This window comes from Chrysemys picta, chromosome 1 (genome assembly GCF_011386835.1).
Source record: "Chrysemys picta bellii isolate R12L10 chromosome 1, ASM1138683v2, whole genome shotgun sequence".
NCBI classification, from domain to species: domain Eukaryota; kingdom Metazoa; phylum Chordata; order Testudines; family Emydidae; genus Chrysemys; species Chrysemys picta.
The window spans coordinates 110,297,291-110,323,796 of record NC_088791.1 but is presented as its reverse complement, the minus strand read 5'-3'; the positions used below and the strand labels follow the sequence as shown (position 1 = coordinate 110,323,796).

The window sequence follows — 26,506 nt, the reverse complement described above, 5'->3', positions numbered from 1 at the left end:
TAAGTCTGTCTCCCGCTCGTCGGGACCAGACTCTTCCATACCTCCCAGGCGGGACAGGAAGTCAGCATTAGTGTGGTCCTTGCCTGCCCTATGGCAAACTGTAAAGGCATAGGGCTGGAGCGCTAGGTACCACCACTGTATTCTCATATTATTGTCTTTCATTTTATTCATCCACTGAACCGGGGCGTAGACGGTGAGAAGGGTGAACGGGGCTCCAAGAAGGTAGTAATGTAGGGCATCACAAGCCCATTTCACTGCCAGGGCCTCCTTCTCCACCAGCGCATAGTTCTTCTCCTGCGGAAACTATTTCCAGCTGATATATAAGACCGGATGGTCTTCCCCATCAATCTCTTGGGACATGACAGTGCCCAGTCCTACCTCCGAGGCATCAGTTTGGAGGATGATGTCTCTGTTGAAATTTGGGCTGTAGAGGAGCGGTTCACGGCAGAGACTCTTTTTGAGTTCCTGAAAAGCATCTTTGCATTCCGGGGTCCAAACCACATGCCGAGGGCTGTCCTTGGTTAAAAGGCTGGTCAAAGGAGCCGCGATAGATGCAAAATGGGGAATAAAACACCAATAATAGCCGGCGAGGCCCAAGAACTGTCGCACCTGACGCTTTGTGGTGGGAGGCAGGCAGGCAGGCCGCCAGGGCCTGGACTTTCCCACGAGGGGCTTCACTTGTCCGTTCCCTATGGTGTAGCCCAGATAAGTAGTCTCTTGCCATCCAATGTGGCATTTTTTGGGTGGGCTGTCAACCCGGAAGCCCGCAGGGATCTCAGGACTGCCGCTACCCATACCAAATGATCCTCCCAGTGGCGGCTGCAGATGACCACATCGTCCAGGTAGGTGGCTGCTTAGTCTCAATGGGGTTGGAGGACACGGTCCATCAGCCACTGAAATGTGGCTGGGGCCCCATGGAGGCCGAAGGGCATCTGGGTGAATTGATACAGATCTGCTGAGGTGGCAAACTCGGTCTTCTCCCTCGAAGCGGGGTCAAGGGGGATCTGCCAGTAGCCCTTGCTGAGGTCAAGTGTGGTGAGGAAACAAGCCTCCCCTAACCAGCCAAGCAGCTCATCTACGCCCGGCATAGGATATGCGTCAAATTTGGAAATGGCGTTGATGCGTCGGAAGTTGATGCAGAAGCCCCGCGTCCCATCGGGCTTGGGTACTAGCACTATCGGACTACGCCATTCACTCTGTGAGAGTTCAATTATGCCTGGCTCTAGCATGGCTTGTACCTCTTCCTCGACAATCTGCTGCATGCGGTGTGGCAAGGGCCTGGTCGTTTCTTGGATCACTACCACAGGTTCTGTCTGAATGGTATGATAAATCAGGGTTGTGTAACCCGGCTGGCCGGTGAAGGTTCGTGGGAATGCCTGTAGGAGGCACCGGGCTTGCTTGCGTTGTTCGTCCGTGAGGGTCTCCATGAGCTGGGGCCCCTCGTTGTCTTGGGTTAGGGCGGCATGGGGGTCCAGTTCTGGCTCCGGCGGGTAAGGGTTAATTAATAAGCCCTCGCGTTCCTGCCAGGGCTTCAGGAGGTTGACATGGTACCGCTAGGTTTTCTTACGTCGGTCTGGTTGGTTAACCTCATAGGTGCGGGTCCCACCTTCCGGACCACCTCATAGGGGCCCTGCCAGCTTGGACTCGCTCGAGGGCAGGAGAAGCAGGACCCGGTCCCCAGGTTTAAAGTCGTGGCTCTGTGTGTCTCTGTTATAGGTTTGTGCTTGAGCCTCCTGGGCAACCCTTAAGTTTTCCCGGGCGAGCGCCCTGGCCTGAGTGAGGCATTCCTGGAGCTGGAGGACATATTTCAAGAGGCTCTGGGTTGGTGATGGAGATTGTTCCCAGTTTTTGCGCTTCAGGTCAAGCCACCCCCGTGGGTGGCGGCCATACAACAACTCAAAAGGGGAAAACTTCGTAGAGGCCTGGGGCACCTCCCGGATCGCCAGGAGCAAAGGCGGGAGTAGCTGGTCCCATTGGCGTAGTTCTTCTGGGGGAAATTTGCGCAACATGTCTTTTAGAGTACGGTTAAACCGTTCAAACAAACCGTCAGCTTGTGGATGTACAATAGAGGTGCACAACTGCTTGATCCCCAGGAGCCTACACACCTGCCGCAGCAGTTGGAAGGTAAAGTTGGTGCCCTGGTCAGTGAGGATCTCCCGTGGCAGGCCTACATGAGCAAAGACCTTTACGAGCTCGCCCGCAAAGGTTTGGGCGGTGATGCTCCGCAGCGGTACTGCCTCCAGGAAACGGGTAGCATAATCTAGTAGGACCAACACATACTGAAACCCTGCTGTGCTTTTCGGGAGGGGCCCCACCCGGTCCATGGCCATGCGTTCAAAGGACTACGGGCATGGGGACCAACAGGGCCTTGGGTATCCGCGGGGGTGTGGCTGGCTGGCACTCTGGGCAGGAGTTACAATAGCTCCTTACTTCCTGATGCACGCCGGGCCAGAAGAAGCGTGTCAGTATCCGGGCTAGAGTCTTCTCATGGTCCAAGTGCCCGGCAGCAGGGATGTCGTGAGTGAGTTTCATTACTGCCCACCGGTGACAACGAGGCATGAGTAGTTGGCTCTGGTGTTCTCCAGTGTGCGGGTCCCGTTCTACCCGATAGAGCCGGTCCTGTCACAGTTTGAAGTGTGGCCACTGCTTCGCCCGGTGCGGGTCAATTATGGCCCCATCAACCATGGCTAGTTGCTCGTAAGCATGACTGAGGGTGGGATCTGCCCTTTGGTCATGACAAAAGTCAGTGTGAAGCAGGGGTTCAGCAGCAGCTTCTGGAGGGGAGTCCTCGGGCTCTTCCTCCGGTCCGTTGGGGTCTGGTGCCTCCTCCCCCTCTGACTGGGTCTCAGGGAGGCTCCCTTCCAGTACTGGGGTAGTGGTGGGCCTCTCGTCGGCATTGAAGTGGAGGACTTCTGGAAAGTCTGGCCAGTCCCGCCCCAGGATCAACAGGTAGGCGAGCAGAGGAGCCAGGCTGACCACTATCGATCATGTGACCCCATCCATGGTCAGTCGGACTTGGGCACTGGGGTAGGTTTGTACGTCACCGTGAATGCATTCTAGACAGATCGTCCCCAGGCGTGGGGCAGCCTGGAGGCCTAGGCTTTGGTGAACCAGCGTCTGGCTGCAGCCTGAATCAATGAGGGCCAAGGTTGGGCAATCCCCGACAACCACTGTCACCATAATCTTGGCGGCTTGTGGGCGTCGGGTGGGGGCTTCTCCCGTGCAGACCTGGCCGAAGCTGCAATCCATCTCGACACAGTCACGCTGTAAATGGCCATATTTCCCACAGGAAAAACAGGGTCCAATATCCGAGCGCCCAGGCCGGGACAGTGTTCCCACCTGGCCCCTGGGAGGGCTTCGGTTGGACCCTCGGCAGGTCGGGGTCAGGTCTCCAGGCCCCATGACAGATTTCGTGGCTCGCTCCGGGTGGCCCCCTTTTCTCTGGGTTTGGGCGCCCCGGTCCTGGTGGGGCAGCTCGAGTGATCGGTCCCACTGTTTCTTCGGCAGCGAGGAAATCCTCCATCAGTGTGATGGCAGCAGTTAAGGTCATAGGCTGATGGCGGAGGACCCAGGCCCTCCCTCGTGATGGGAGTATATGGACGAATTGCTCCAGAATAATCTGTTTAACGAGCTCATCTGGGGATCACGTTTCAGGTTGTAGCCACTGCTTGCAGGCTTCCCTTAACTCTTGGGCTACCATCCGGGATCGGGCCCCCGTAGGGTAGACCAAGCTCCGGAACCGCTGTCGGAAGATCTCCGGGTTAATGTCCAAGGCATCTAAGATTGCCGCCTTTACCCGGGTGTAGTCCCAAACTGCGTCCATGGAGAGGCCCCGATATACGGTTTGGGCGGCCCGGTCAGATATGGGGCCAAAATAGTAGGCCATTGGTCTTGGGCCCAGCCTACAACTAATGCCACCCTTTCAAAAGTTACCAGAAAAGCTTCTGGGTCATCGTGGGGGCCCATCTTTGTCAACCGGATGGGAGGGGCTAGGTTGGGTGGTCCAGTGGCACCCGCAGGCTGGGGCTCCGCAGGATGGTGCAGAAAAGTCGCCAACTGCTGTAGGCATTGCTGCTGGTGGTCCCGGTTCTAGTGTCCGGCTCCAAAATCAGCTGTTGCTGTTGGGTCCTGAGCTGCTGGACCAGCTGCTGCTGGAGCTGGGCGGTGGCCTGCTGCTGTTGTTGGCTTTCAGCTAAGAACTTAATAAGCTTGTCCATATCCGTGGTCACTCAGGCACGCTCCACCGCAGATCCTTGCTCAAAAGGATCGGGGGATCAGGGCCCCCATTCTCCACCACGTGTAGTGTGGTTCGGCCAGGGCTTGTCCCCCTCTAGGGCGGCAGGGAGCCAGACCGCCTCGCTACTTGGGTCAGGTGTGTTGGGGAATTAGCTTGGCTGTGCGGAAACAGTCAGCAGCTCCGGCCCTCTGGCAGGGGCTGAGCAACCAGTTCCATAATACCAAGCCTTGGCCCTGGGTCAGGGCGGGACAACAAACAGTCAGTAGCTCAGGCCCTCAGGCAGGGTTTGAGCAAACAGGTTCAAGAGCAAATCCCCAGGCTCCTGGGTTTGAGCAGCTGGGGAGAGGGGGAGACTGCCACCCGGGTGGTGGGTGGCAGGAGGGACGTAGGCCCTCACACTCCACTGTGTCCCAGCCCGGGGCCCTAACAGCGGCAGAAGACCCGCTCCTGTGTCAGTGGGGATCCTGACCGCAACACACTGACATTGGCTCTGGCAGTGTTGCAGCCAGACTCGGGTGGGCTGCCCCTGGGCTACTTCCCACCTCCTCCTCTAGAGGTACCTGGGTCCGGACGGCGTCCTCCAAAAGGTCACACACCATGGGCTCTTCGGGGTAGCTGGCGAGCGTTTGGTTTGGCAGTTCCTCAGGGTAATGGGCGAGCGGTAGGCTTGGTAGCATCTCTGGGCTCGGGCTAGCATCAGGCGTTGGCTGGTCTGGCCAGTCCGCCGTTTGGCCGCCGATCGCCGTGGTCTCTCCACTGGGAGCTACACCACAGGCATCTGGTCTCTCTGGTGGCTGAGCTTCAAATGAGCTCTGGCTTTTATACTTCCTGTCCTGCGCCTTGACCTCTGAGGGGCAGGTGCAGAGTTTGTTGGCTCCGGCCACTTTGGTGTCCAGGGAGGCTCGTCCCCCTCTGGGGTGGTGGGGAGCCAGACCGCCTCTCTACAACAAGGCATAAGGGTTTAATCTAACCAGAGAGTTACACTGGGTTAACATTAAGGGCATGGCTACACTTGCAGATTTAGAGTGCTGGGAGTTAAACCAGCCTTTGGAGACCGCAGCAGGGAAAACGCTGCTGTGTGTTTACACTGTCAGATTCAAGCACACTAGCATGGCCACATTAGCAGCTCTTGAACGCCACAGAGAGCAGTGCATTGTGGTAGCTGTCCCAGTGTGCAAGTGGCTGCAACATGCTTTTCAAATGGGGGATGGTGGAGTGTGACAAGGAGTGTGTTGTGTGTATGTGGGGGGAGATACCGTGTGTTTTGGGGGGCTGAGAGTGTGTCAGCATGCCGTCTTGTAAGTTCAGACAGCAGCAGACCCCACTTCCCCCCCGCCTCTCTCTCTCACACTCACTCACAGCAACAGCATTCCACGGTAATGGTGGCTTTGTCCCAGAGCAGATAAGCATGCCGGCTGTCAGAAAAGGAGCTTTGAAGGGGGATATTCGGATTCCTACAGCCGATTCCAAAACAATGACAAGAGTGGCCACTTGACTTCAGGGGATTATGGGACATTTCCAGAGGCCAATCACAGCGCAGTAATGCAACACCTCATTCACACTGACGTCCGGGCGTTTCAGCCGGGGCGCAGCAAGCGTTATGCTTCTCGTGGAGGTGGATTACCAGGAGCGCTCCAGCTGCCGAGTCCGGGCGCGCTACGTGCCTTGCCAGTGTGGACGTGTCAGGAGTTAGGGCGCCTGGGGCTGCTTTAATGCACTCTAACTTGCAAGTGTAGCCAAGCCCTAAGTGTAATTTTAAAGAGGTCTAGTTAAGTGGCTGCAGAAAGGTGTGTGGTCACTCTTATTTTGGTTTAAACCAGGCTAATTTCAGTTTAATTTAGGTTGATTAGGATCAGATTTAAGACAAACTGAATTTCGGGCTGGTATACAAATGGTTTTTACATGAATTAAAAGCGATACAGTTCAGTTGGCACAACCTCTATTGTATCCCACTAAAGGTATCACAGCTTCCGTCGGTCCATGGCATTACAGACAGCATGGTTTGCAATGGGATGCTGGTATTTCTGGGGAATTCTTGATTGAACAAAAACCTATCCCACCAAGGTGTTTCAGGGGGAGACTTCTTTTAAAAAAAAGGTTAGTTAAAGTTAATATAAATAAACAGATGTTCCAAATCTTTAACTAAATTTACCACAACAAGCCATTCTGATAGCAACTTCTTTATATTGATATAATTGCACCCACGCTAGGGATTGCACTGATTTAATTATATTGCTATAAATCGATGCACAGATGGTGTGTGGACCATCCCTGAAATAGTCTTAAAGCAGAATAAAAGTGTCTACACCAGGGGTTTGTACTATGTAAACTAATCTGATTTAACACAAGATTGTGAGTAATGTAATCCACTGGTGAGTGTGTGTTACAGGTCCACCTCTGTGCCCAATCCACAGAGGATGTGAGTCTGTTATAGCCTCTACTAGGGAACCTTGCCTCTTTAGCTCAAGCTGTAGCAGTTTGTGCTTTTAGCTCTGGAGGCACCTGATTCAATCCCCGGTGATTCAGCCAAGATGGCAGCCATCACAGCAGTACAATTAGAGATACCCAATACTCCAATGTCCCAAGTCATGCACAGCTGTGACAGGCACTAGGGACGGATGGCGGGGGGAGGTGGGGGATACACAGGGGTTACACAGAAAGCGTATCTGCAGGCTCCCTGTACTCTAGGTAGTAGGATGCTAAGTGCAGTATTCTCCATAGGGATGCTAAGACCTCAGTGTATCCCAGACACACACGCTCTTGTGGCTGCTGCATTAACAAACAGCCTTCTTGGCACAAGTTAAATTCTCACACTCGGGTGGCCTGCAGCTGCCAGCTCTTACTTGGGATTAACCAAGTGACACTTACAAAGCTTTCTGGCAGCTCATGGAGGGCAGGCATCGATAATTAAATCTCACACTTTGCTGGCTGCAACTATTTGGCTTTGCTGCTTTTGAAAAGCAACATGGGTCCTTCCTCGGTCAGCATGAAACCAACGCATCTGACAGTGCTCTTATGGCAAACTGGACAAGTAGCCTCTCAGTCACTAACTATATTGTACCAATAGCTTGGGACATCCTTCCTTTAGTGCCATCCTCATGTGCAACTCTGCCAGGTTATGCTCCCGTTTGCAAAAGGACATTGTCTCAGTCCTCCTGATGTCCGTGTTTTCCTCCTCCATCAACAGTTAATAGAGTCCATAGGCTGCAAGTTGTTAGTTTTGTATCATGTATCAATGTCTGTTTTCCTCCTTTCAGAGTGTTCCACCCATATCGTCAACAGCAATGAGTAAGGGCAGAAGAACTCACCTCATATCCAGAAGTATCATGCCAAAGGATGGGGATGGGGCTTTCATTCAAAGAAAAGAAAGATAGAGTTCTGCAAAGAAAGGGAAAAACGGTCTCCCCTCTTCCCCACATCTAGAAATATCAGGAATGTCAAGTCTAGTTTTCTTCTCTAGTTTTGCTGGAGAAGTCTTAGAGGTCTCAGATGTGGATTAGGAACATTCTCGGTCTTTACCTAAAGGGGAAAGATATTGAATCTTCAGCAAAGATCTCTCTTCTCCCAAGTGTTTCTCAGGCACACAAGTTAAATTGGTGTTAATGAAAAAGAAACAAAACACACCAAAAAACCCACCAAGTTTTAAACAATCTGACTTTCTTTCAGCTGATGAAATTCCACTTGCACAGTGTCTCTGATGTAATTAACTTAGTGGTTCTCCAGTGTGATAAAGTTCCTCCTCTATCTTGGTGGGTCCTGCGCTTATTGGTGGATTTTCTTGCCTCAGAGATTCACCATGTGGGTTGGGGAACAGCCCAGAGACCTTTCCCTCCAGAAGAACCCACAGTCCAGGTCAATTGAGAGGTTTCGGGGGAACCCGGGCCCGCCCTCTACTCCGGGTTCCAGCCCAGGGCCCTGTGGACCGCAGCTGTCGATAGTGCCTCCTATAACAGCTGCATGACAGCTACAAATCCCTAGGCTACTTCCCCATGGCCTCCTCCAAACACCTTCCATAGTCTCACCACAGAACCTTCCTCCTGGTGTCTGATAACGCTTGTGCTGGCAGCACAGCACAGCCTCTCTCTTGCTTGCTTGCTTGCTCGCTCTCTCTCTCTCTCTCTCTCTCTCTCTCTCAGCTCCTTGCACCTCTTGCTCCCAGCTCCTCACACTCACACCACAAACTGAAGTGAGCTCCTTTTAAAACCCAGGTGCCCTGATTAGCCTGCCTTAATTGATTCTAGTGCTTCTTAATTGGCTTCAGGTGTCCTAATTAGCCTGCCTGTCTTAACTGGTTCTAGCACGTTCCTGATTACTCTAGTGCAGCCCCTGCTCTGGTCACTCAGGGAACAGAAAACTACTCATCCAGTGACCAGTATATTTGCCCTCTACCAGACTCCTGTACCCCACTGGTCAGGGTCTGTCACACCAGTCACCCCTAGAGTCCTTCAGGATAAATAGAGTAGACAAGCCCTGAATTTCTGATGTAAAAAACAAGCAGGGAAAAAACTTTAATTGAGTAAAAACCTTTCAGACTTCCTTTCTACATCACAAAAGGAGCAATCAAAGGGCACCAGCCCTATCTTTTTTCTTTTGTGGGTCACATTTACCCTTGATCCAGGTTGGAAGCTTCTCTCACACGCGTGTTCTTAAGTCTCTGTCTCTCTTTTGTTATTGGCCTGTCTTTTCTTTCCTTGCCTTTCACTTTGCTCTGCTCTGTTTGTGCTGCTGGCAGTGGTGTGAAGGTGCTTAAGAACTCCCACTCTTTGACACAGATAATTTCCTGGGAGAATTGTTCCCCAGGGCTCAGAGGAGCTGTGGGGGCAAAGAGCATCAATTGTGTGTTGAGAGTAGTGGGTGACTGAAGATAAAATTGCTGGGTGCTGATCTTTTTGACGGGCTTTTGTTTGAAAGCTCTGTGTGGGGCCTTGCAGTGTGGCTGGGAATTTGTGAGTGACTGAAAATGAGAGGGCAAAACCTGGCTATGAGCTGTATTAACCCCTGAGGCCAAGTACATAGGTGAAGATTATAGGAGATGTCCTGTGGTAGGGATAGGAAGGAATCAGACTCCGAGAGTCTCTGAAGAGAAGAGAGCAGCAGGGTCCAGTGGAAATTAGGAGCCTGACAGTAGCTTACTGTGTGACTTCGGGCAAGACTATCTCTGTGCCTAAATGTTCCTGTCTGTAGACTGGTATTAATGATACTTCTCCACCTTTGTGAAGTGCTTTAAGATATATGGACAAAATAAGCACTGAGTGTTAGTAGAGCTGAGACCCAGATTCCTGTCGACTGCCAACGACTGCACAGCACAGCTCAGGAGAGCAGAGGCAAGGAGGCACAAGAAGCTGAAGCCTGGTTTACACCTAAAACTAAGGTTGCTTTAGCTATATCGCTCGGGTGTGAAAAAAACCCCTGCTGAGAGACGCAGTTCCGGTGACCTAACCCCCAGTTTAGTCACTGCTAAGTTGAGGGAAGAATTCTTCCATTGATCTTGCTACCGCCCATAGATGTGGATTCTGTGGGTGCTCAGGGGCTCAAGCACCCACAGATTAAAAATAGGGGTGCTCAGCACCCCCAGGGCTGTATGGAGCTGCTAATCTGGCGGCCCTGGAGCTGGCCACCAATCAGCTATTCAGAAGCTGGCCCTGCGCCCCCATCAGCTCTTCAGTGGCTGCCCCACCCATCAGGTGTTGAGCAGGGCCGCCCCGCTACTCGCTCCTCACTGCCCCTTCCTCCCCTCACTGCCCTTAAGGCAGGATGGGGCAGAAAGGAGTGAGCTGCGGGTGGGAGGTGCTCGGGGAGAGGGAGGGAGGTCTTGGGGAAGTGTGCAGAGCTGGGGCGGGAAGAGGTGGAGTGGGAGAGTGGCAAAGCTGGTGTGGGGCATCCACCCGCAAAACCAGAAGTCAGCACCTATGCTACTGCCTCTTGAGGGAGTGGACTAACTACAGCTCTGGAAAACCCCCTTCTGTCACTGTAGCAACAATGGCGTAGCTAGGGTTGCAGCCGAGGAGGAGCAGCAGAGAAAAAGGTGCCAGTCCTTCGGTGGCATTTCTGCGGCCCTGCGCATGCGCTGAAATGCCGCCAAAAGACGGAGCGGCACATGCGCAGGGCCACCCCGCTTTCCCATCCGGAGCGCTGTCCGGGGCACCGAGACCCCTGGCCACGTTCTCAGGGCCAGAGTCCCGGCCGGAGCGCCGGGATCCCACGGCCCCGCTGCGCTGGCTGGAGCACCGGGAGCCCGTGGCTCTGTTCCGCCGGCCACGCAGAGCGCCAGGAGCCAGCAGGCCAGCCCGTGGCCCCGTTTGTGGCCGCCCGGCGTGGCGGTAGCCAGCCCGTGGCCCCGTTACACTGGACGCCTGGAGCGCCGGGAGGCAGGAGCCAGCAGGCCAGCGCACGAAAAAAAGAAAAGAAAAACCTGGAAGCAGCCGAGGAGGGGGGGCGTGCCCAGGTGGGCGGGGGGTCAGTGCACCGCTGCTGTTGCTACTCACTTCATCAACAACAAAAGAAGTCTCCTCCCCCGACTGGAACTCGTCCATCTTTCCTCCGGCTCGGACCGCAGCCGCTCACGCCGAACGCCCCGTCCCCGTCCCTGTCCCTGTCCCTGTCCCCTGATAATGGCGGAGGAGTTATCAGGGGACGGGGATGGGGCATTCGGTACAGGCTGGCGGCGTGAGTGGCTGCGGTCCGAGCCGGAGGAAAGATGGACGAGTTCCAGTCGGGGGAGGAGACTTCTTTTGTTGTTGATTAAGTGAGTAGCAAGAGGGAGGAGACAGCGGAAGGGCCCAGAAGCGGCGCCGCGTAAGTATGAAAATTAAAAAGGCGCCACTTTTGGGGAATGTGTTCAGGGGAAGCAGCCGCTTCACTTGAACCCCGCTAGCCACGTTACTGTGTAGCAAGTGTCTATGCTACAGCAGTGCAGGTGCAGTGCTTGTAGAGGAGGCATACGCTGATAGCTCTGAGACGTCTCTAATTTATGCGTATGGCTGGGCAAACTCCAAGAACGGGAGAAACACACAGGTTGGCACAAACCCACCCTGGGCCCCCACCTCCATTCTTGTGCTGAGCAGAGCTTGGGATGAGCTGATAATCAAGCCCAGCTGGTCTAAGCATGGTGAAAAATATAGGCAGCTTGGCTCAGAACTGAGCTGAAAACCTTAGAAAGTCTTTTGTCTGAGGCAACTGCTGCCAGGTGTGTGGTGCTTAGTGCCCCAGTCTCTGAAGTTTGTGGGATATGTCTGCACTTAAAATGCTACAGCGACACAGCTGCAGCGCTTCAGTGTCGATACTTCCTATGCTGATGGGAGGGATTCTCCTGCCGACGTAGGCAATCCCCTCTCACCTCCCCGAGAGGCAGTAGCTTGGTGGATAGAAGAATTCTTCCATTGACCTAGCACAGTGTATTCGGGGATTTACATCGGGTTAATTTAGTCACTCAGGGGTGTGGGTTCTACATACCCCTGAGTTGACATAGTTATGCTGACCTAATTTTCTAGTGTAGACCAGGCCTTGGGGTGTGTGGATTTTTCACACCCCTGAGAGATGTAGCTGTGTAAATAAGCTCTAGAGTTGGTCATGCTAACAGCAGCAGCAAACAATTCATTCAAGGCACATGACCCTTTCTGTTGTTCACAAATTATCCATGACGAGGCTTAAGTTTGTAGCCTTTTTATTATTTTAAAATCATTTAACTAATTGTTTATGCAAATCAGTTTCAAACTAATAGGTTGCTCACAAACTCTTTTACCATTATTACTGCATCGAATGTCGATTTATTCATAACTTGCTCTCTGCAGTGTGTGATTGTTCACCCAGGTCATGTGGTATGTTATTGCTCCCTGGTTGGGTAACTTCCCAATCCTCAAAGAGCTTTGCAGGTGGCTACCTGAGCATGTCTGTTGCAAATACACGCTTGCATAAGTATTTGAAACACTTTTGGCAAGTGCCTTAGTGAATGAAAATTCACTCACATGAATGTCTGTGGAAGGCAACCAATAAAGGGGTTCCAAAAGCCATCCATCAAAGTAAATTCTCAAGTCTTACTCTCAGGTATGTTCCCAAATGCATTCTGTATTATTGGTGCTGGCCTAGTCAGAACCAGGCACGGCACATTCCTCCCCTGCCCTCTTCTCTTCTCGATCCACTTTCCTTTGGGTTGGACAATATAGATTTACCCAGTTTGACACCATGTTGTGGAGAGTCCTTGCTGCCCTGGAATCCAGTGTCCTGGACATCCACAGTGTGTTAATTTTTGTTATAACACAGGTGTTCCTCTCAAGCTCCTTTCTCATTCCTTCAGCAAGAGCAGCTGCTTTGTGCTCTGCTTTCTCTGCACATCTGTGAAGAATATCACTTGGGCAGATGCCTGTGCCGTTCCCAATAAAGGGACTGCCTCTCGCATGAAATTTGCACAGCGCACATGTCATTGCCATTTCTGTTACCGTTATTTAATATTTATATTGCGGTAGCACCTAGAGGCCCCAATCAGGACTGTGCAAGGAGCTGTACAAATACATAGAAAGACGTAGGCCATGCCCCAAAGCGTTTACAATCTACAGCCTCAGTTCTCCAAGGTACTTAAGCACCTGCCTACCTTGAAACATGTGAATACTCACATTGACTTCAGTTGGACTACCTGTGTGCTTAAAGTTAGACACATGCTTAAATACCTTGCTGAACTAGGGCTTGAGAGGGCAAGTGACATGGGTCAGGAGAGAGGGGGCCAATAAATACATACAGTTTATATATGCCTGGATACATTTGCTTTCTGGACATTATTATAACTAGATAAAGTCAATGGAGGCTATTCCCATCTGCCCCTCATGACAGCCACCACTGACTATCTGATTTCATTGTTGCAGGGGTCATGTCAGAGATGGGTCTTGAGGAGGGATCTGAAGACCCAGAGGGAACTGCAATGAACTGTCCCAACGAATGGAGTATTCATGAAGTCGGTGAGCCTGAAGCCTCGCTGCAGAACTGGCTTTATGTTAATTTTTGATTTGAGAGCTGGAGGATTAGGGGCTGGGTACAGGCTTCCCACCAAACATGCTATTTGCACACACTGTGAACTGCCACCATTGGCCACTTCTCTTCCAACCTGGTTTTGCCCATGGAAGTAAACCTTGCCTACCTAGCACAGTATCACCTCCCAGGCGACTAGAGATCTCCTTAAATCAAGACACTGAGACTCGACAGCAAGGTGTATAAGTGATGAGATTCAAAGGTAATAACAGCAGCTAGCTCTTACATCAAGCTTTTCAGCCCTAAGTCCCTGTAGTGAGGCTGAGTGGCCTCCCTCCGAGCAGGAGAGCGAGGCACTATTACACGCCCCTTGGAGGGCGGGGCTTAGATCACCCTGCCCCCCTCGTCGGAAGGACCGGGGCGGGTCCGGAAGTATAAAAGGCCGGCCCTACAGTTCAGTTGTGGGAGAGCCTGCTCCGGAGGAGGACGCTCGGCCTGTTCTCCAGAGGCCCCAAGAGGAACAGGTGCGTGGCTGTTCCCGATCCCCAGACGTGGTCGACAATTGGCCCGGAGTACCTGCTGCGGTTTACCCTGAAGAGCCGGAAGAGGCCTGGAGGCCGCAGGTACCAAACACCGGAGAGGCAGAAAGTAGCCCAGGGGCAGCCACGGAGCAGCTGGCTGTGGAGCCCGGCGTGGCTCAGTCGGCTTGTTGTGGCTGGATCCCCGCCGACACAGGTGCAGCCAATCCTGCCCCTGGCAGGGCCCTGGGCTGGGAGGCGGTGGAGTAGGGTGCGCCCGCATCCCCCTGCCACCCAACCCCGGGTGTTTGACCCCCTACACGGTGCAAGGAGGCTCTAGCCCAGGACCGGAGCTCCCTTACCACCAGGGCCGGCTTTAGGAAGTGCGGGGCCCAATTCGAACAGTTTCGACAGGGCCCCGACAGGGATGACTAAAAAAAAAAACCCACATAAAAAAACCACGCGGGGCTTGTACTCACCCGGCCGCGCTCCTAGTCTTTGGCGGTGGGTCCTTCACTCACTCCGGGTCTTCGGCGGCACTGAAGGACCCACCGCCAAAGTGCCGCAAAGACCCGGAGTGCCTCCAGGTGAGTAAAAATTAAAAAGGTGCCTCTAGCCAGGAAAGGGATTCTCTGTCACTTGCCCCCCACTCTGGGCGACCCTGCCACTGGGCGCGGGGCCCTCTTAGGCGCGGGGCCCGATTCGGGGGAATTGGTGGAATTGGCCTAAAGCCGGCCCTGCTTACCACTCTCCTTTAAAGACTGATTGTTTGCTGGCAGCCTGAGCTCCACTCAGGCTAAAGCCAGCCCCTTAGAGACTGTTTGTTTGCTGGCTGCCTGAGCCCCACCCAGGCCAAAGCCAACCCCTTAGAGACTGTGTTTCAGGGCTGCCTACTTGAGCTTCTTAAGCCCAGGCTAAAACCTGGTAGGGACTGTTAATCACGCAGCCCTATTGGGAAGCTCTTGCAGGTCTGACAAACTCTGGCCCCGACCCGACAGGACGAGCCTAAGTGGCCTCCCTCCGACCAGGAGAGCGGGGCACCATTACAGTCCCCAAGCACTTTACAAATGGGATTAGTCTTATTATCACCATTTTACAGATGGGGAAATCGAGGTACAGGGAACGATGTGACTTGCTCAAAGTCACTCAGCAGAGCCGGGACTAGAACCCAGGTGTCCTGAGTCCTAGTCTAGTGGGGCCAAATTCCGATCTCCCCTATGCCAGTACAAACTAGGAATAATTCCAGCGGAGTTATCCCAGTGTGAGAGAAGAACTATTCCCCTTTTCTGCTCTGCTTGTATCCACACTGTACTAACTAAACGCCCACAGTTCAGAGCCAGCCTGCACTGGGCTCACTCTAAAACTTGGGATGGATTCCTTTGACGGTAGGGAACACAGACTCCTTGTTGGTTGTTTCTAAGTCCTTGTTGGAGTACAGAGGAGAGATCTCCAGGACATTATGTGTAGTATTCTTTTCCTTTAATCTTATCAAGTGCCAATCTAATTAAGGGGTTGGTATGTCCCATCCCAAACCAACATAGGACTATTGGCAGGTCTTGTAGAGCAAACTCTCAAGTGCATGTGTGTGTGTGTGTCTGTGTTTTAAAGAGTCCTCTCTGAAATAACTGCTTACATTTTAGATTGGCTTTCTGCAGTGCTGGTCCATCTCCATTTCCTGGCTGAAAGGAAGAGTTGATGTCACTCCTCTGATCACACCACCAGCAGGACAGAGCAGACAGTATCCCTGTTGCTCGGCTGGGACACCCTGCACCCTTCCCCTATCCCTATAAAGAGGCCAGGAGGGTGGATGAGTGACTGATGCAGAGACTCCATGCCAGAGGGAGAGGAGTTGTGTGTCTGGGGTAGCCAGAGCAGGTGGCTGAGGGAATTGCTTAGGCAAAGCAGGAAGAGTCGATGAGGGAAGGACGAGGACGACTGGTTGGGCAACTGCTTTTAGAGCCGCTCAAACCAGGGAGATGGCGTCTAATCCCCCGAATGACCCTGGGATGGGCTGATTGGCAGGAGCCTGTCAGCAGAGCAGTTTGCCCTCATACCCGCTCCATCTCTCTCCTTACGTGTGAGGCTGGTGGTTGGAGAGGAGCTGGTAAGGAGGCATGATGCTGCTCCCAGGTGGGGAAAGGAAATGATCAGCATCCAGGGAGAGAACCAGGCAGTGCCCTAAGGGAGGCCAGGCTGGCGAGCAGAGACATGACGCTCACCTGCCTACTCCTGGCGGGAAGCCCTGGCGAACTCCTACTGGTTTGTGAGTGTTTGGGGAGAGAGCCGGAGGAGTGGGGCCAGTGAGTCTCTGACAGGCTGCACAGCTCGGAGTCTCACCCTCTCAGGGCCTACCTCAGCTCAGATCAAGTGCCATTCCCTCAGATGCCCTGCGGGGGAGCCAGGGCCTCAGATCCAGCCTTCTGCTTCAACAGCAAATGCTGCACATTAAGATTTAGCATTTGGCTGGCAGAGGCCGGGCCTTACCAGCACATCTGTGGGCTCTTCTCCCCTTTCCCATTCTCCGCACAGGCAGGCAGAGGGTTCCCTATCTTCAGCCTGGCCAGCTCCTTATATCAGCTCTGGCACTGGCATCTGTCTCCTTTGCCCAGTGGCCAAGAATGGCCTGTTGTCTCTCCTGCACTCCCCTGACCCCACGTAGTCTCTCATCTGATTTAATAAAACACTTATTTATATAGATGGGCCCTTCTGGGCATGAATTGTCCTTCAACATAGCTCAGTAGAAAGGGACTAGCACAGCTCTCCTTTAAAGAAGGAGGCGCTAAGGAGGTTCTCATACACTTTGACATTCTCCTCTCAGTTATGTAGTGGTGTGTGTTCCAGTGTGGTTCGGTTCTGAAAATAGCACTTAAAACAGCATCCTGGGGCTCCATGTTTGTGTCTTAGTGACTCCAGATCAGAGGGGCTGCGCTCACCTGGGGAAATATTTTTCCCCCTTGCTATCAGCTCTGCAAACTCAACCTGAGATCTTAGTGCGAAGCCCAGTTCTTTCCTTCTTGGGTATCATCAGCAGTTATAAAGTGTCTCAAAGCCCTGCTATGTCCTCAGCAGCACCAGTCCAGTCCCATTGCCTCCAGTGGGTTTACACAGGTGTAACTGATTGGAACTAAGCCAACCATTCTGTTGACGATGCACCAGAAAGAATCGAATCCAGGTTAATTTTGGCCGTGTCTATTGCAGGGCAAGAGCTGTTAAGTGTATTTTTGTCACTAATTTGAGCCCATACAGCTCTGCATTCACACAAGGAGCAGTTCTGCTAAGTAAGAAGATGTCCTTTTTACAGGCATTTTCTGAGTAGAATCATATGTTCACTCCCTTGAGTGCATCTGTGTCTCTGAAAATACCATCCCTAATGAGGAGGAGGCACTTGCTTACAATTCCTTTGAGAGACATCCCAGCATTCCCAGTAGATGCCAATTGTTGCAGGTGATGAAAAAGGAAAAACCAGGACTTCTGGCTATCCCCACTGGGAGAAACATTGGATTTGTAATATCAGACAACTGGTTCTTTACATCCACCAGTCCTGCCTCTGGCAGTGGTCAATACATGATGCTTCAGTGAAAAGCAATTCTCTCCCTCTCCTCCCCCAATACAAAATCAAACCAACAGCCAACAATGCCATTGGCTACCTGCAATGCTGTACATTGGGGCACACTCCTTCTCAACCCCTGCAGTGATCAGTTTATGTCCCAAAGCCCGAGATGTGTCCACTGCCAGAAAACAGGAGTGACAATCCAGAGCAGGGGAAGGCTACTGAGCAGAGAACTGCCCTCTTGTGTGCTCCATGCTGGGCGTTGCATCGTCCACAAGACCACGAGAACTACACCCACCTTGTGCGCCACATCCTCTGAGGGCCCCTGGGACCTGGAGAGCACCACTCCAACCATGGGGCATGCAAGTGCCTAGAGCCAGCACTAGCTACAGTGCCTGCATTGTTGACCTCACCCCCACCTCCTCTCCGGCTATGCTACAGCGAGCCCAACGGGACTGCCCCAGCCCCAGTGTCTTTGGGGAACTCTTTGCATCCCATTCACCCACCCCCATTCTTATCATGGACCTGCCTGCTCCCTGCCTGTTAGAACGATGAGCCCTGGCTTGCTCTCCCTCCCCACCCCCATCCCATTTGTCCATGTCCTTGAATCCTTTTCTCTCCAGGCTACTTCCATAGAACATGTGTTTTTCCAGCGGAGTCCGAGCCCCCCGACATGATGAGCGTTGATTTGATCAGATGTGAGCTCAAAGCTCATTAGCAACTTGTCAATATTGGTAATGAGAAACTGTATGGGGCAAGTCATAGGGAGGAGGCCATGTGGCAGGAGGGGCTCAAAGCTCTCCTGTCAGAGCCAGGGCTTTCCAGTATGTGCTCCTCTGGCCCGGAGTTCCCTTGAGCTGCTCTGAGGGTCGCAGCCATCGTTAAGGACCTTGAGCTAGAAGCTCCATGAGGTAGGTTTCTCTTCTGGTATGTGAGTGTGAGTCCCAGAGACCTCCTGGTGTGGTGATGGCCTATAGCAGGGGTGCAAACCTCTGGGATCTGGCAGCAAAGAGGGCATTTTAGCAGAGAAGAGGGAACAGCTACCTGTCCAAGATGAACTAAAGAGCAGTAAAATAAATCTGGGCTGGGGCCATGTGGGCCCAGTGCTGCTGGGTACCGAGCAGCCTAAAGTCTTGTTGAACTTGATGGGAGCTGAAAGCGCTCTGCACCCACGGGACCAGGAAGGAAGGGACGGACTCTGGTTTCCAACAGTGTTCAGTCGACTTTTCCTCACCCATTTGCCATTCTGACTGTGAGTGTTCCCTGGGGAAAGGGAGGAGGCAACCAGCTGGTCTCACTGGAAAGAAAGCACTCTCCCAACTGATATCACCCCGTCGCCCCAATCGTCCTCGGCAAACGGCAGCTGAAGGCAGTGAGAAAAAAAATCCCTGCTGTAGAGAAGAACTATAATGAAACGGATACCTGGCAAGAAGTGGGATAATACAGCAGAAGGGTTGGGAGGGGGGAGCTGGGCGGATAGCAGGGGCAAATATTTGGAAAGGTTTGGTGGGAGATCTAGGGTCCTTATTCAGGGATTAGGGTCCAGGCCTTTCCTCAGCTGTTTCTCAACTGTAGCATTTCTCTTTGGGCCTTGGCTACGTTCTGCCCTTTGAGAAAGCCCGTGACACACTCAGAACCCATCCTTGGGATCGTCTTGTCACAGGAGCTCACTCAGCAGGGGGCTCAGACCATGACCTGTCACTTCCTGCCAATGCTGCAGCATCGATGACCAGTGGGCGCTTGGGGTCCCAGATCCCCGCCCTCCTGTGCCTTTTCCTCAACTGCCTTTACCACTACCGCTTGGTCTGGTCACGGGTTTCATTGGATCTCTGGGTCCTGGACATAGTGACTCGGGGCAATACCCTGCAGTTCATGGCCGCCCTCCCTTCCCGCGCGCCCCCCCCCCATTTTCTCGTCCCTCTTCCGGGACCCTTCTCACAAGCAACTCCTCATTCAGGAAGTAGAGAAGCTCCTAGGCTTGGGGGCTGTGGAGGAGTTCCTCGGGACATGGACGGAAGATGATTCTACTTCCGCTACTTCCTAATCCCGAAGGTCAAAGTAGGCCTCGGGCCCATCCTGGACCTGTGTGGCCTCAACAAGTCTTTCAAGAAGTTGAAGTTCCGTATGGGCTCCCTGGCCTCCATCATCCCCTCCCTGGATCCGGGGGACTGGTATGCCGCTCTCGACTTAAAGGACGCTTACTTTCATGTCTCCATATTCCCAGGCCACAGGCACTTCCCGCGCTTCATAGTGGCCGGTGTTACTTCCAGTTCATGGTGTTACCCTTTGGCCTGTCCTTAGCCCTCCGGGTGTTCCTGAAATGTGTGGTGCCGGTAGCAGCTTACCTGAGACTTCAGGGGGTTCAGATCTTCCTGTATCTCGACAACTGGCTCATCAAGGGCAGGTCTCTGGGGTAGGTCCAATGGAGCCTCGACCTGGTGCGATCCATCTCCGACGATCTGGGCTTGTTAATAAACATAGAAAAGTCCATGTTAATGCCAGTCCAACACATATTGTTTATCGGAGCAGTTCTCGAGTCCACGCGAGCCAGGTCCTTCCTTCCAGAGGTATGCTTCCAGACCATGTTGGACTTGATTGCCCACATTTAGAGCCATCCGCTTACCACAGCCCACATGTGCCTGAAACTGATGGGCCACATGGACATGGGCATGTGCACATGCATGGTCCACCACGCCCATCTTCATCTACAACCTCTGCAGGCATGGCTGGCCTCACTCTATATTCCCAGCACACACGCCCTGGACCAAGTGGTCATGGTGCCGAGCCATGTCCTTTCGTCCTTGGACTGGTGGCTGGATCAGGAGTTGGTGTTGCAGAGGGTTCCCTTTGTGTCCCCATCTCCGTCGCTTACCTTGGTTTCAGACACGTCAGACCTGAGCTGGGGAGCCCATCTGGGTGAGCTCAGCACCCAGGGCCGCTGGCTTCACAGCGATCTAGTCCTTCATATCAGCATCAGGGAGCTGAAAGTGGTTTGCCTGGCCTGCCAGGCATTCTTGCCCTACCTGAAGGGCAGGGTGATGCAGATCCTGACGGACAATACAGCCGCAATGTACTACAGGCAGGGCGGAGCCAGGTCTTCGGCCCTTTGTCAGGAAGCTCTCAGCCTTTGGAACTTGTCTGCGACATGCCATTCATCTGGTAGCCACCCACCTGCCTGGAGCCAAGAACTTCCTGGCAGATCACCTCAGCAGGACCTTCTTGTCTCGCCACGAATGGTCGCTTCATCCAGAGGTGGTCAGTCTGATCTTCTGCAGGTGGGAGACTCTCCAGGTGGACCTGTTCACATTCAGACAGAACTGGAAGTGCCACGTGTTCTGTTCTGTGCAGGGCAGGGACAAGGGCTCTCTGTCGGACATCTTCGACCGGATCTGCTTCACAGAACTACGGCAACCTGCTGCACCCAAACCTGGAGTCGCTGCACTTGATGGCTTGGCTGCTGCATGGCTAAGTGTGGATGAATGGAGGTGTTCCGCTGGTGTCCAGCAGGTCTTGCTGGGCAGCAGAAAACTATCCACCAGGGCTAAATATGTGGCAAAGTGGAAGCGGTTCACGTGTTGGGCCATGGACCAACACATTCGTGCAGATGAGGCCCCACTGCAGGACATCCTGGACTATTTACTGCACCAGAGACTGTCGCTACTTCGATCAAGGTACACTTGGCGACCATTTTGGCTTTCCACCCTCTGCTTCGAGGCGGGTCAGTCTTCACCCATCCCATGACGGGGAGCTTCCTGAAGGGGTTGTAGCGCCTTTACCCGCATGTACGAGACCCGGTTCCCCCCTTGGGACCTGAATCTTGTGCTGTCCAGGCTCATGTGCCCCCATCTTCGAACTCTTGGCTTCCTGCCCCCTCCTGCTTCTCTCCTGGAAGGTCTCTTTCTTGGTTATTATAACATTGGAGCCGCCCTAGACGCATAGGTGCCACTTTTCCTATCGCCGGTGGGTGCTCGGCCGCCTCCGGCCCCGTCCTGAGTCCACCCCTGCCCCGCCCCCATTCCATCCCCCATTGGACTCCTTCCCCAAATCCCCTCCCGGGCTCTACAGGTACCGCTAAGGCAAAAATCGCTGACGTCCGCGCACATGGGCACATGCACACCTAGAATGGGATGGACATGAGCAACACATCTTGAAGAACAACAGTTATGAAAGGTAGGTAATCATTTTTTTCTCTTGTTATTGAGGGAGACTTAGGTCAAAGGAGTGTGTTTACATTCTGCTCCCATGACATGCTATGATGTAAAAAGCTTTGTTGGCTAGTGGGTCAAAAATAGTAATTCAGGACTCCTGGCAATGTCTGGAAATAGGACAATAGGATTTTCCATACTTGTTTAGACACTTGATCCATGAAATTCACTATCCTGCCTCTGACAGTGGCCAGTATCAGATATGTTACTCGAGAGGAAGGCAAACACCCTGTAATTCACCTGGTCAATTGTACAATATTGCGCACTCTGAGGGAATTCTTCCTGATCACCATAGATGTTTTGATCAATGTATCTCCCCGCAGCATTTACTTTGATTGCTTTTCCCTTTCCTGGAATTATTGGTCATAAAATTATATCCGGACATTTTAAAAAGGTTTTGTCATCAACGACAGGGAGGCTATTGGGAATAAGAGGATGGGGATGAGGTGGGTCTAGTCAAAGGGAGGTGGTGATGAAGGTGGGGCCAGGATTCCGTTTCAGCTGATGAATCAATTTGCTTCCATCTTTTAAGAAACAGCCCTTCCATGGTGCAGCTAGTTCTCAGATGGAGTTTCCCTGGACTACGCTGGGAATTGCCCTGAGCTGAGGCTTCTGCCACAACAATACGAATGTGTCCAGTTGGGTGGCTGAGTCCCTTCCAGGCTCATTTCACCTGTGTGTCCTGTAACAGCTTCTTACAGTCTGTGTTCTATTTTCCCTCCCAGTTTCCCGTGCTCTGCTGGCCCTTGGAAAGTAAAGCAGCTGTGGATGCTGAGCCCCATGGGGGCATGGTGCTGCTCGAAAAGGAGAAGCCAGAAATGCAGCCAAGAAACCAGTGGAATAATAAAATGGAGTTTATGCTCTCCATGGCTGGGAAGATCATCGGCCTGGGCAACGTCTGGAGATTCCCTTATATCTGTTACAAAAATGGAGGTGGTAAGTCCATAAAAGCTCAGTCTGTGTGAAATGTTGGCCCAGGAGGACCCAGTTTGGACACAATAAGATTTCCTCTTACCTTCCCAAACCTTTGCTCAAACTGGTTTTAAGGGCTGAAAAGTATAGTCAACGTTTATTTTCTGTGTCTTTTTTTGTCTTCTTGCCATTCTGCTCTTCCAGATTCTGGCCAGGACCAGACGCGGCAGTGCTGAAATAGCATGAGGACAGGGGTGCTTGTGGTATTTCCAGGACAAGCAGAAGAAAGCCGAGAGGCTGTTCACTTGCAAGATCCAGGGCCGCCCAGAGGGGCAATTTGCCCCAAGCCCTGGGCCCCGCAGGGGCCCCCACAAGAATATAGTATTCTATAGTATTGCAACTTTTTTTTATGGAAGGGGCCCCCGAAATTGCTTTGCCCCAGGCCCCCGAATCCTCTGGGCGGCCCTGGCAAGATCTGCACAGTTTTGCAGGCCCACCGGGTCCATTTAGTTCAGATAGACATTTACATTCAAGGGTGTTTACCTGAGCCTTGATGGTACATCTCGCTTGTTAGTGTAGCTGGTAATGGGTGATTATGATAATGTTGAGTAGTAAAGATTCCTCCATTTGCTACCCACTCTCTCTCTCTCTCTCTCTGCAGGTGCCTTCTTTATCCCCTACCTCATCTTCGCCTTCACCTGTGGGATCCCAATGTTCTTCCTGGAGACAGCACTAGGACAGTACACCAGCCAGGGAGTGGTCACTGCCTGGAGGAAGATCTGCCCTCTCTTTGAAGGTGAGTCAATGAATGGGTTTCTCGGGTCCACGATGGAATTTCTGGGTCTCATGGGTTTTTGTGTGAAAAGTTTCAAAAGATCTAGTTCTTGTTCTGAAGCAGAACAAAAACAAATGATAAAATCTGGACTTTTTTGTGAAATGGAATTCTTGTTTTCTGGACAGCTCTACTTTAAAACCGCAGAGAATTAACCTCACAACTATCCTGAAGTTTTATGATCCCCATTTTACAGAGGTGGAAACTGAGACACAGAATGATTAAGTGATTTGCTCAGATTAGCATTTGCTGATATTGGCAGAGCCAGGATTAGAAGGTACCTCCTAGAATCATAGAAGATTAGGGTTGGAAGAGACCTCAGGAGGTCATCTAGTTCAAGCCCCTGCTCAAAGCAGGACCAACCACAACTAAATCATCCCAGCCAGGGCTTTGTCAAGCTGAGCTTTAAAAACCAATAAGGATGGAGATTCCTGACCCTGTGCTTTTGCTCTGGCCCCATTCTTTGGGCGTGGGATGTAGTTAGCAGTGAAAACCCTTTTTATTTCTGATTTCTCCACCATGATGAACCACATCTGGATCTCCCACCCTCAACCTGAGTCTTACAGGATTCTTTGGTGAACCAAATGCTCATTAATCTGCCCTGCCCGCAGCTCCAGTGGGATGTGGCCTATAGCACTATTTGAAGCTAAAGTCTGATATATTTGGGGCTCGCCTGGGGGTCCATTTCCTATCCCCTGTCACTTTCCCTCTTAGGAATTGGATACGCCTCACAAGTCATCGACTCCTATCTGAATATCTACTACATCGTCATCCTATCTTGGGCTATCTTCTACCTGTTCAGCTCCTTTACTGCTGTGCTTCCCTGGGCCACCTGTAATAATCCTTGGAACTCAGGTACAACTTCAGCTAGTCTGCTTCTGGAAAGAGGATCTGGGTTTGAAAACTTTCCATCAAAACTGCTTTTTGACAGAAAATTGGGTATTTGATTAAACACATTTTTCTTTGCACTGTTTGCTTTATGTGGAAAATTTTGAATTTTCATTGAAATATTCAGCTGAAAACTAAAATATTTTGATTTCAAAATGCAGTTGTGGGCCAAATGGGTGTTGTTGGTTTCCTCATGTGCAGGGCTGGATTTACACCTTGCATGCCCCTAGGCAGAGTCCGCACACCTTCCCTGGTGTCTGGGCAGCTGCGGGGCCCTCTGGCTCCGAGCTCCCCACCCCCGCCCGCAGGGGCTCGGAGTTCCAGAGTCTCCTGCCACCTGTGACTTGGCGCTCCGGGGCCCCCCACTGCCTACGGAGTCTGGGATCAGTGGGGGCCTCCCCCCATGGCAGCCAGGAGCAGCAGGGTCCCCCCACCATTTGTGGCAGCTCGGATCCGGGGCCCCCGTTGCCAGGCAGCACCTAGGAGGTGTGGAGTGATCCCCAACCACCCGCAGCAGCTGGGAGCTGTAGCAGATTAGCCACTGGGCCAACAGGTGCCCTGACCTATTCCACTTCCCACCCCGGTGCTCCTGCCCGGGAGTGGGGTCAGGGCGTGGGGGCTTGTCCCACTCCCCCCACCCACCCGGCGCTCTTGATGGGGAGCGAGAGAAGCCCCCCGCACCCTGACCCCTCTCCCCAGCATGAGTAGCAGAGTGAGGGGGGAGGCGGAGCAAGCCCCTGTGCTCTGACCCCATTTCCCCAGCAGGAGTGCAGGAGTGGGGGTGGGAGGGACTGCAGGTGTAAGGGGTGGGGATTGTCCCCCACTTGCTCTGGACCAGAGCCCCACAAACTCCTTATCCGCCCCTGGCCGGGAGCTCCAGGGATCCCCGCTGCCTGGCAGAGACGGGAACTGTGGGGTACCCCCACAGTGGCTTGGAGCACCTAACCATTGCGGGCAGTGGGGGTACTGCCACTTTTAACTTTTAGGCATCCCGCCACCCAACCCCCTCCACCACAGACAGGGCCGGCTCCAGGGTTTTTGCCGCCCCAAGCGGTGGAAAAAAAAAGAAGCCGCGATCGAGAATGGCGGCACTTGGGCAGCAGCTCCACCGCGCCGCTTTCTTCTTTGGGGGCACTTCGGTGGCAGGTCCTTCCCTCTGAGTGGGACCGAGGGACCCACTGCCAAATTGCCGCCGAAGAGCTGGACGTGCCGCCCCTTTCCCTTAGCCGCCCCAAGCACGTGCTTGCTGCGCTGGTGCCTGGAGCCGGCCCTGACCACAGACCCCGCACTGTCCCAACACAAACATATCTCCCACCCGCCCCCCCACTGCCCAGCGCCCTCCACAACCCCCCACCACCCAAAGCCTCTCCACAACCCCACCAGAAACTTGCTCTGCCCCCTGACTGCACTCATCAGTCCCACTGGGAGGTGACTGTGTCTGCTGGGCTGAGCGAGGAGCGATCCAGCAGGGCTGCATGGGGCCATCTCTCGCTCAGCTGACTCTGCCCCACCCCTGCTGGGACCCGGCAAAAATTGAATTTTTAGATGCCCCTAGTCACATGCCTACTGTGCCTAATGGGAAATCCAGCTCTGCTCATGTGTCCATTCTTCGATATGGGCTGGGCTCCCCAGCTAGACTACTTCTCCCATGATCCACCATGGTCAGGATGCAACAGCCTCCTGACACCATGAGGAGAGACCATGGTGCATCATGGGCTAGGTAGTCTGACCAGGGAACTCAGCTCATAGCGGGAGCATACGACATCCAAACTACAACTCTATGGCAGCATTTCTGAATCAAAATGTTTGATTCAGAAACATTTTTCACGGGAAATTCAAAATTTTCAGCAGCAAAAAAAGCCCATTTTCAGACCAGCTTTAGTCTGGAGTCCTCACTCCACTCTAAGCCATGGAAGGAGCTTTTCACTGGAGCTGGCATTGCCCTTATCTAGTGTGACGAGGTACAGCACAACCCACTCACTGCACCTCAGACCCTCAAGCATCTGGGCCAGCCTCTGTCACAGCAGAGAACTGTTTGAGTCTTTGGCTGTCTCAGGCCAGGTCTCTGCTAGGAGTGCACTGTCGGGATAGCTGCACCAGTGTACTGTACAGGCAAAGCACGTCTCGTGTGGTTACAGCTTATACTTTCAAAATTGTGCTTTTTCCAATATAGCTCACCCTCTCCCGTCCCCCCCCCCCCCTTCTCATTCCCTGAGTAAAAGAAGCTTTCCTGGCAGAACTCTTAAAGTCTCAAATCAAGGTTGGATGTTTTTCAGAAAGATTTGCTCTGGGGATTATTTTGGGGAAGGTCTATGGCCTGTGTCATCCAGGAGGCCAGACTGGCTGGTCGCAGTGGTCCCTTCTGGCTGTGGAATCTGTGGATCTATGAAAGTTCCCCTCTCCATG

General features: G+C 52.9%; 1 protein-coding gene across 1 annotated transcript in view; it reads left to right on the top strand.

Annotated features, from left to right (window-relative positions):
* Positions 1 to 26,506, top strand: part of LOC135981046 (sodium- and chloride-dependent betaine transporter-like) — an 89,594-nt gene that overhangs the window by 25,956 nt on the left and 37,132 nt on the right. The window contains exons 2-5 of the mRNA XM_065582158.1: positions 13,093 to 13,818; positions 15,354 to 22,404; positions 23,042 to 23,176; positions 23,927 to 24,067. Of these exons, the coding sequence (XP_065438230.1) occupies positions 22,098 to 22,404; positions 23,042 to 23,176; positions 23,927 to 24,067 (583 nt within the window). The 5' untranslated portion in view covers positions 13,093 to 13,818; positions 15,354 to 22,097. The remainder of the gene's footprint in view (positions 1 to 13,092; positions 13,819 to 15,353; positions 22,405 to 23,041; positions 23,177 to 23,926; positions 24,068 to 26,506) is intronic.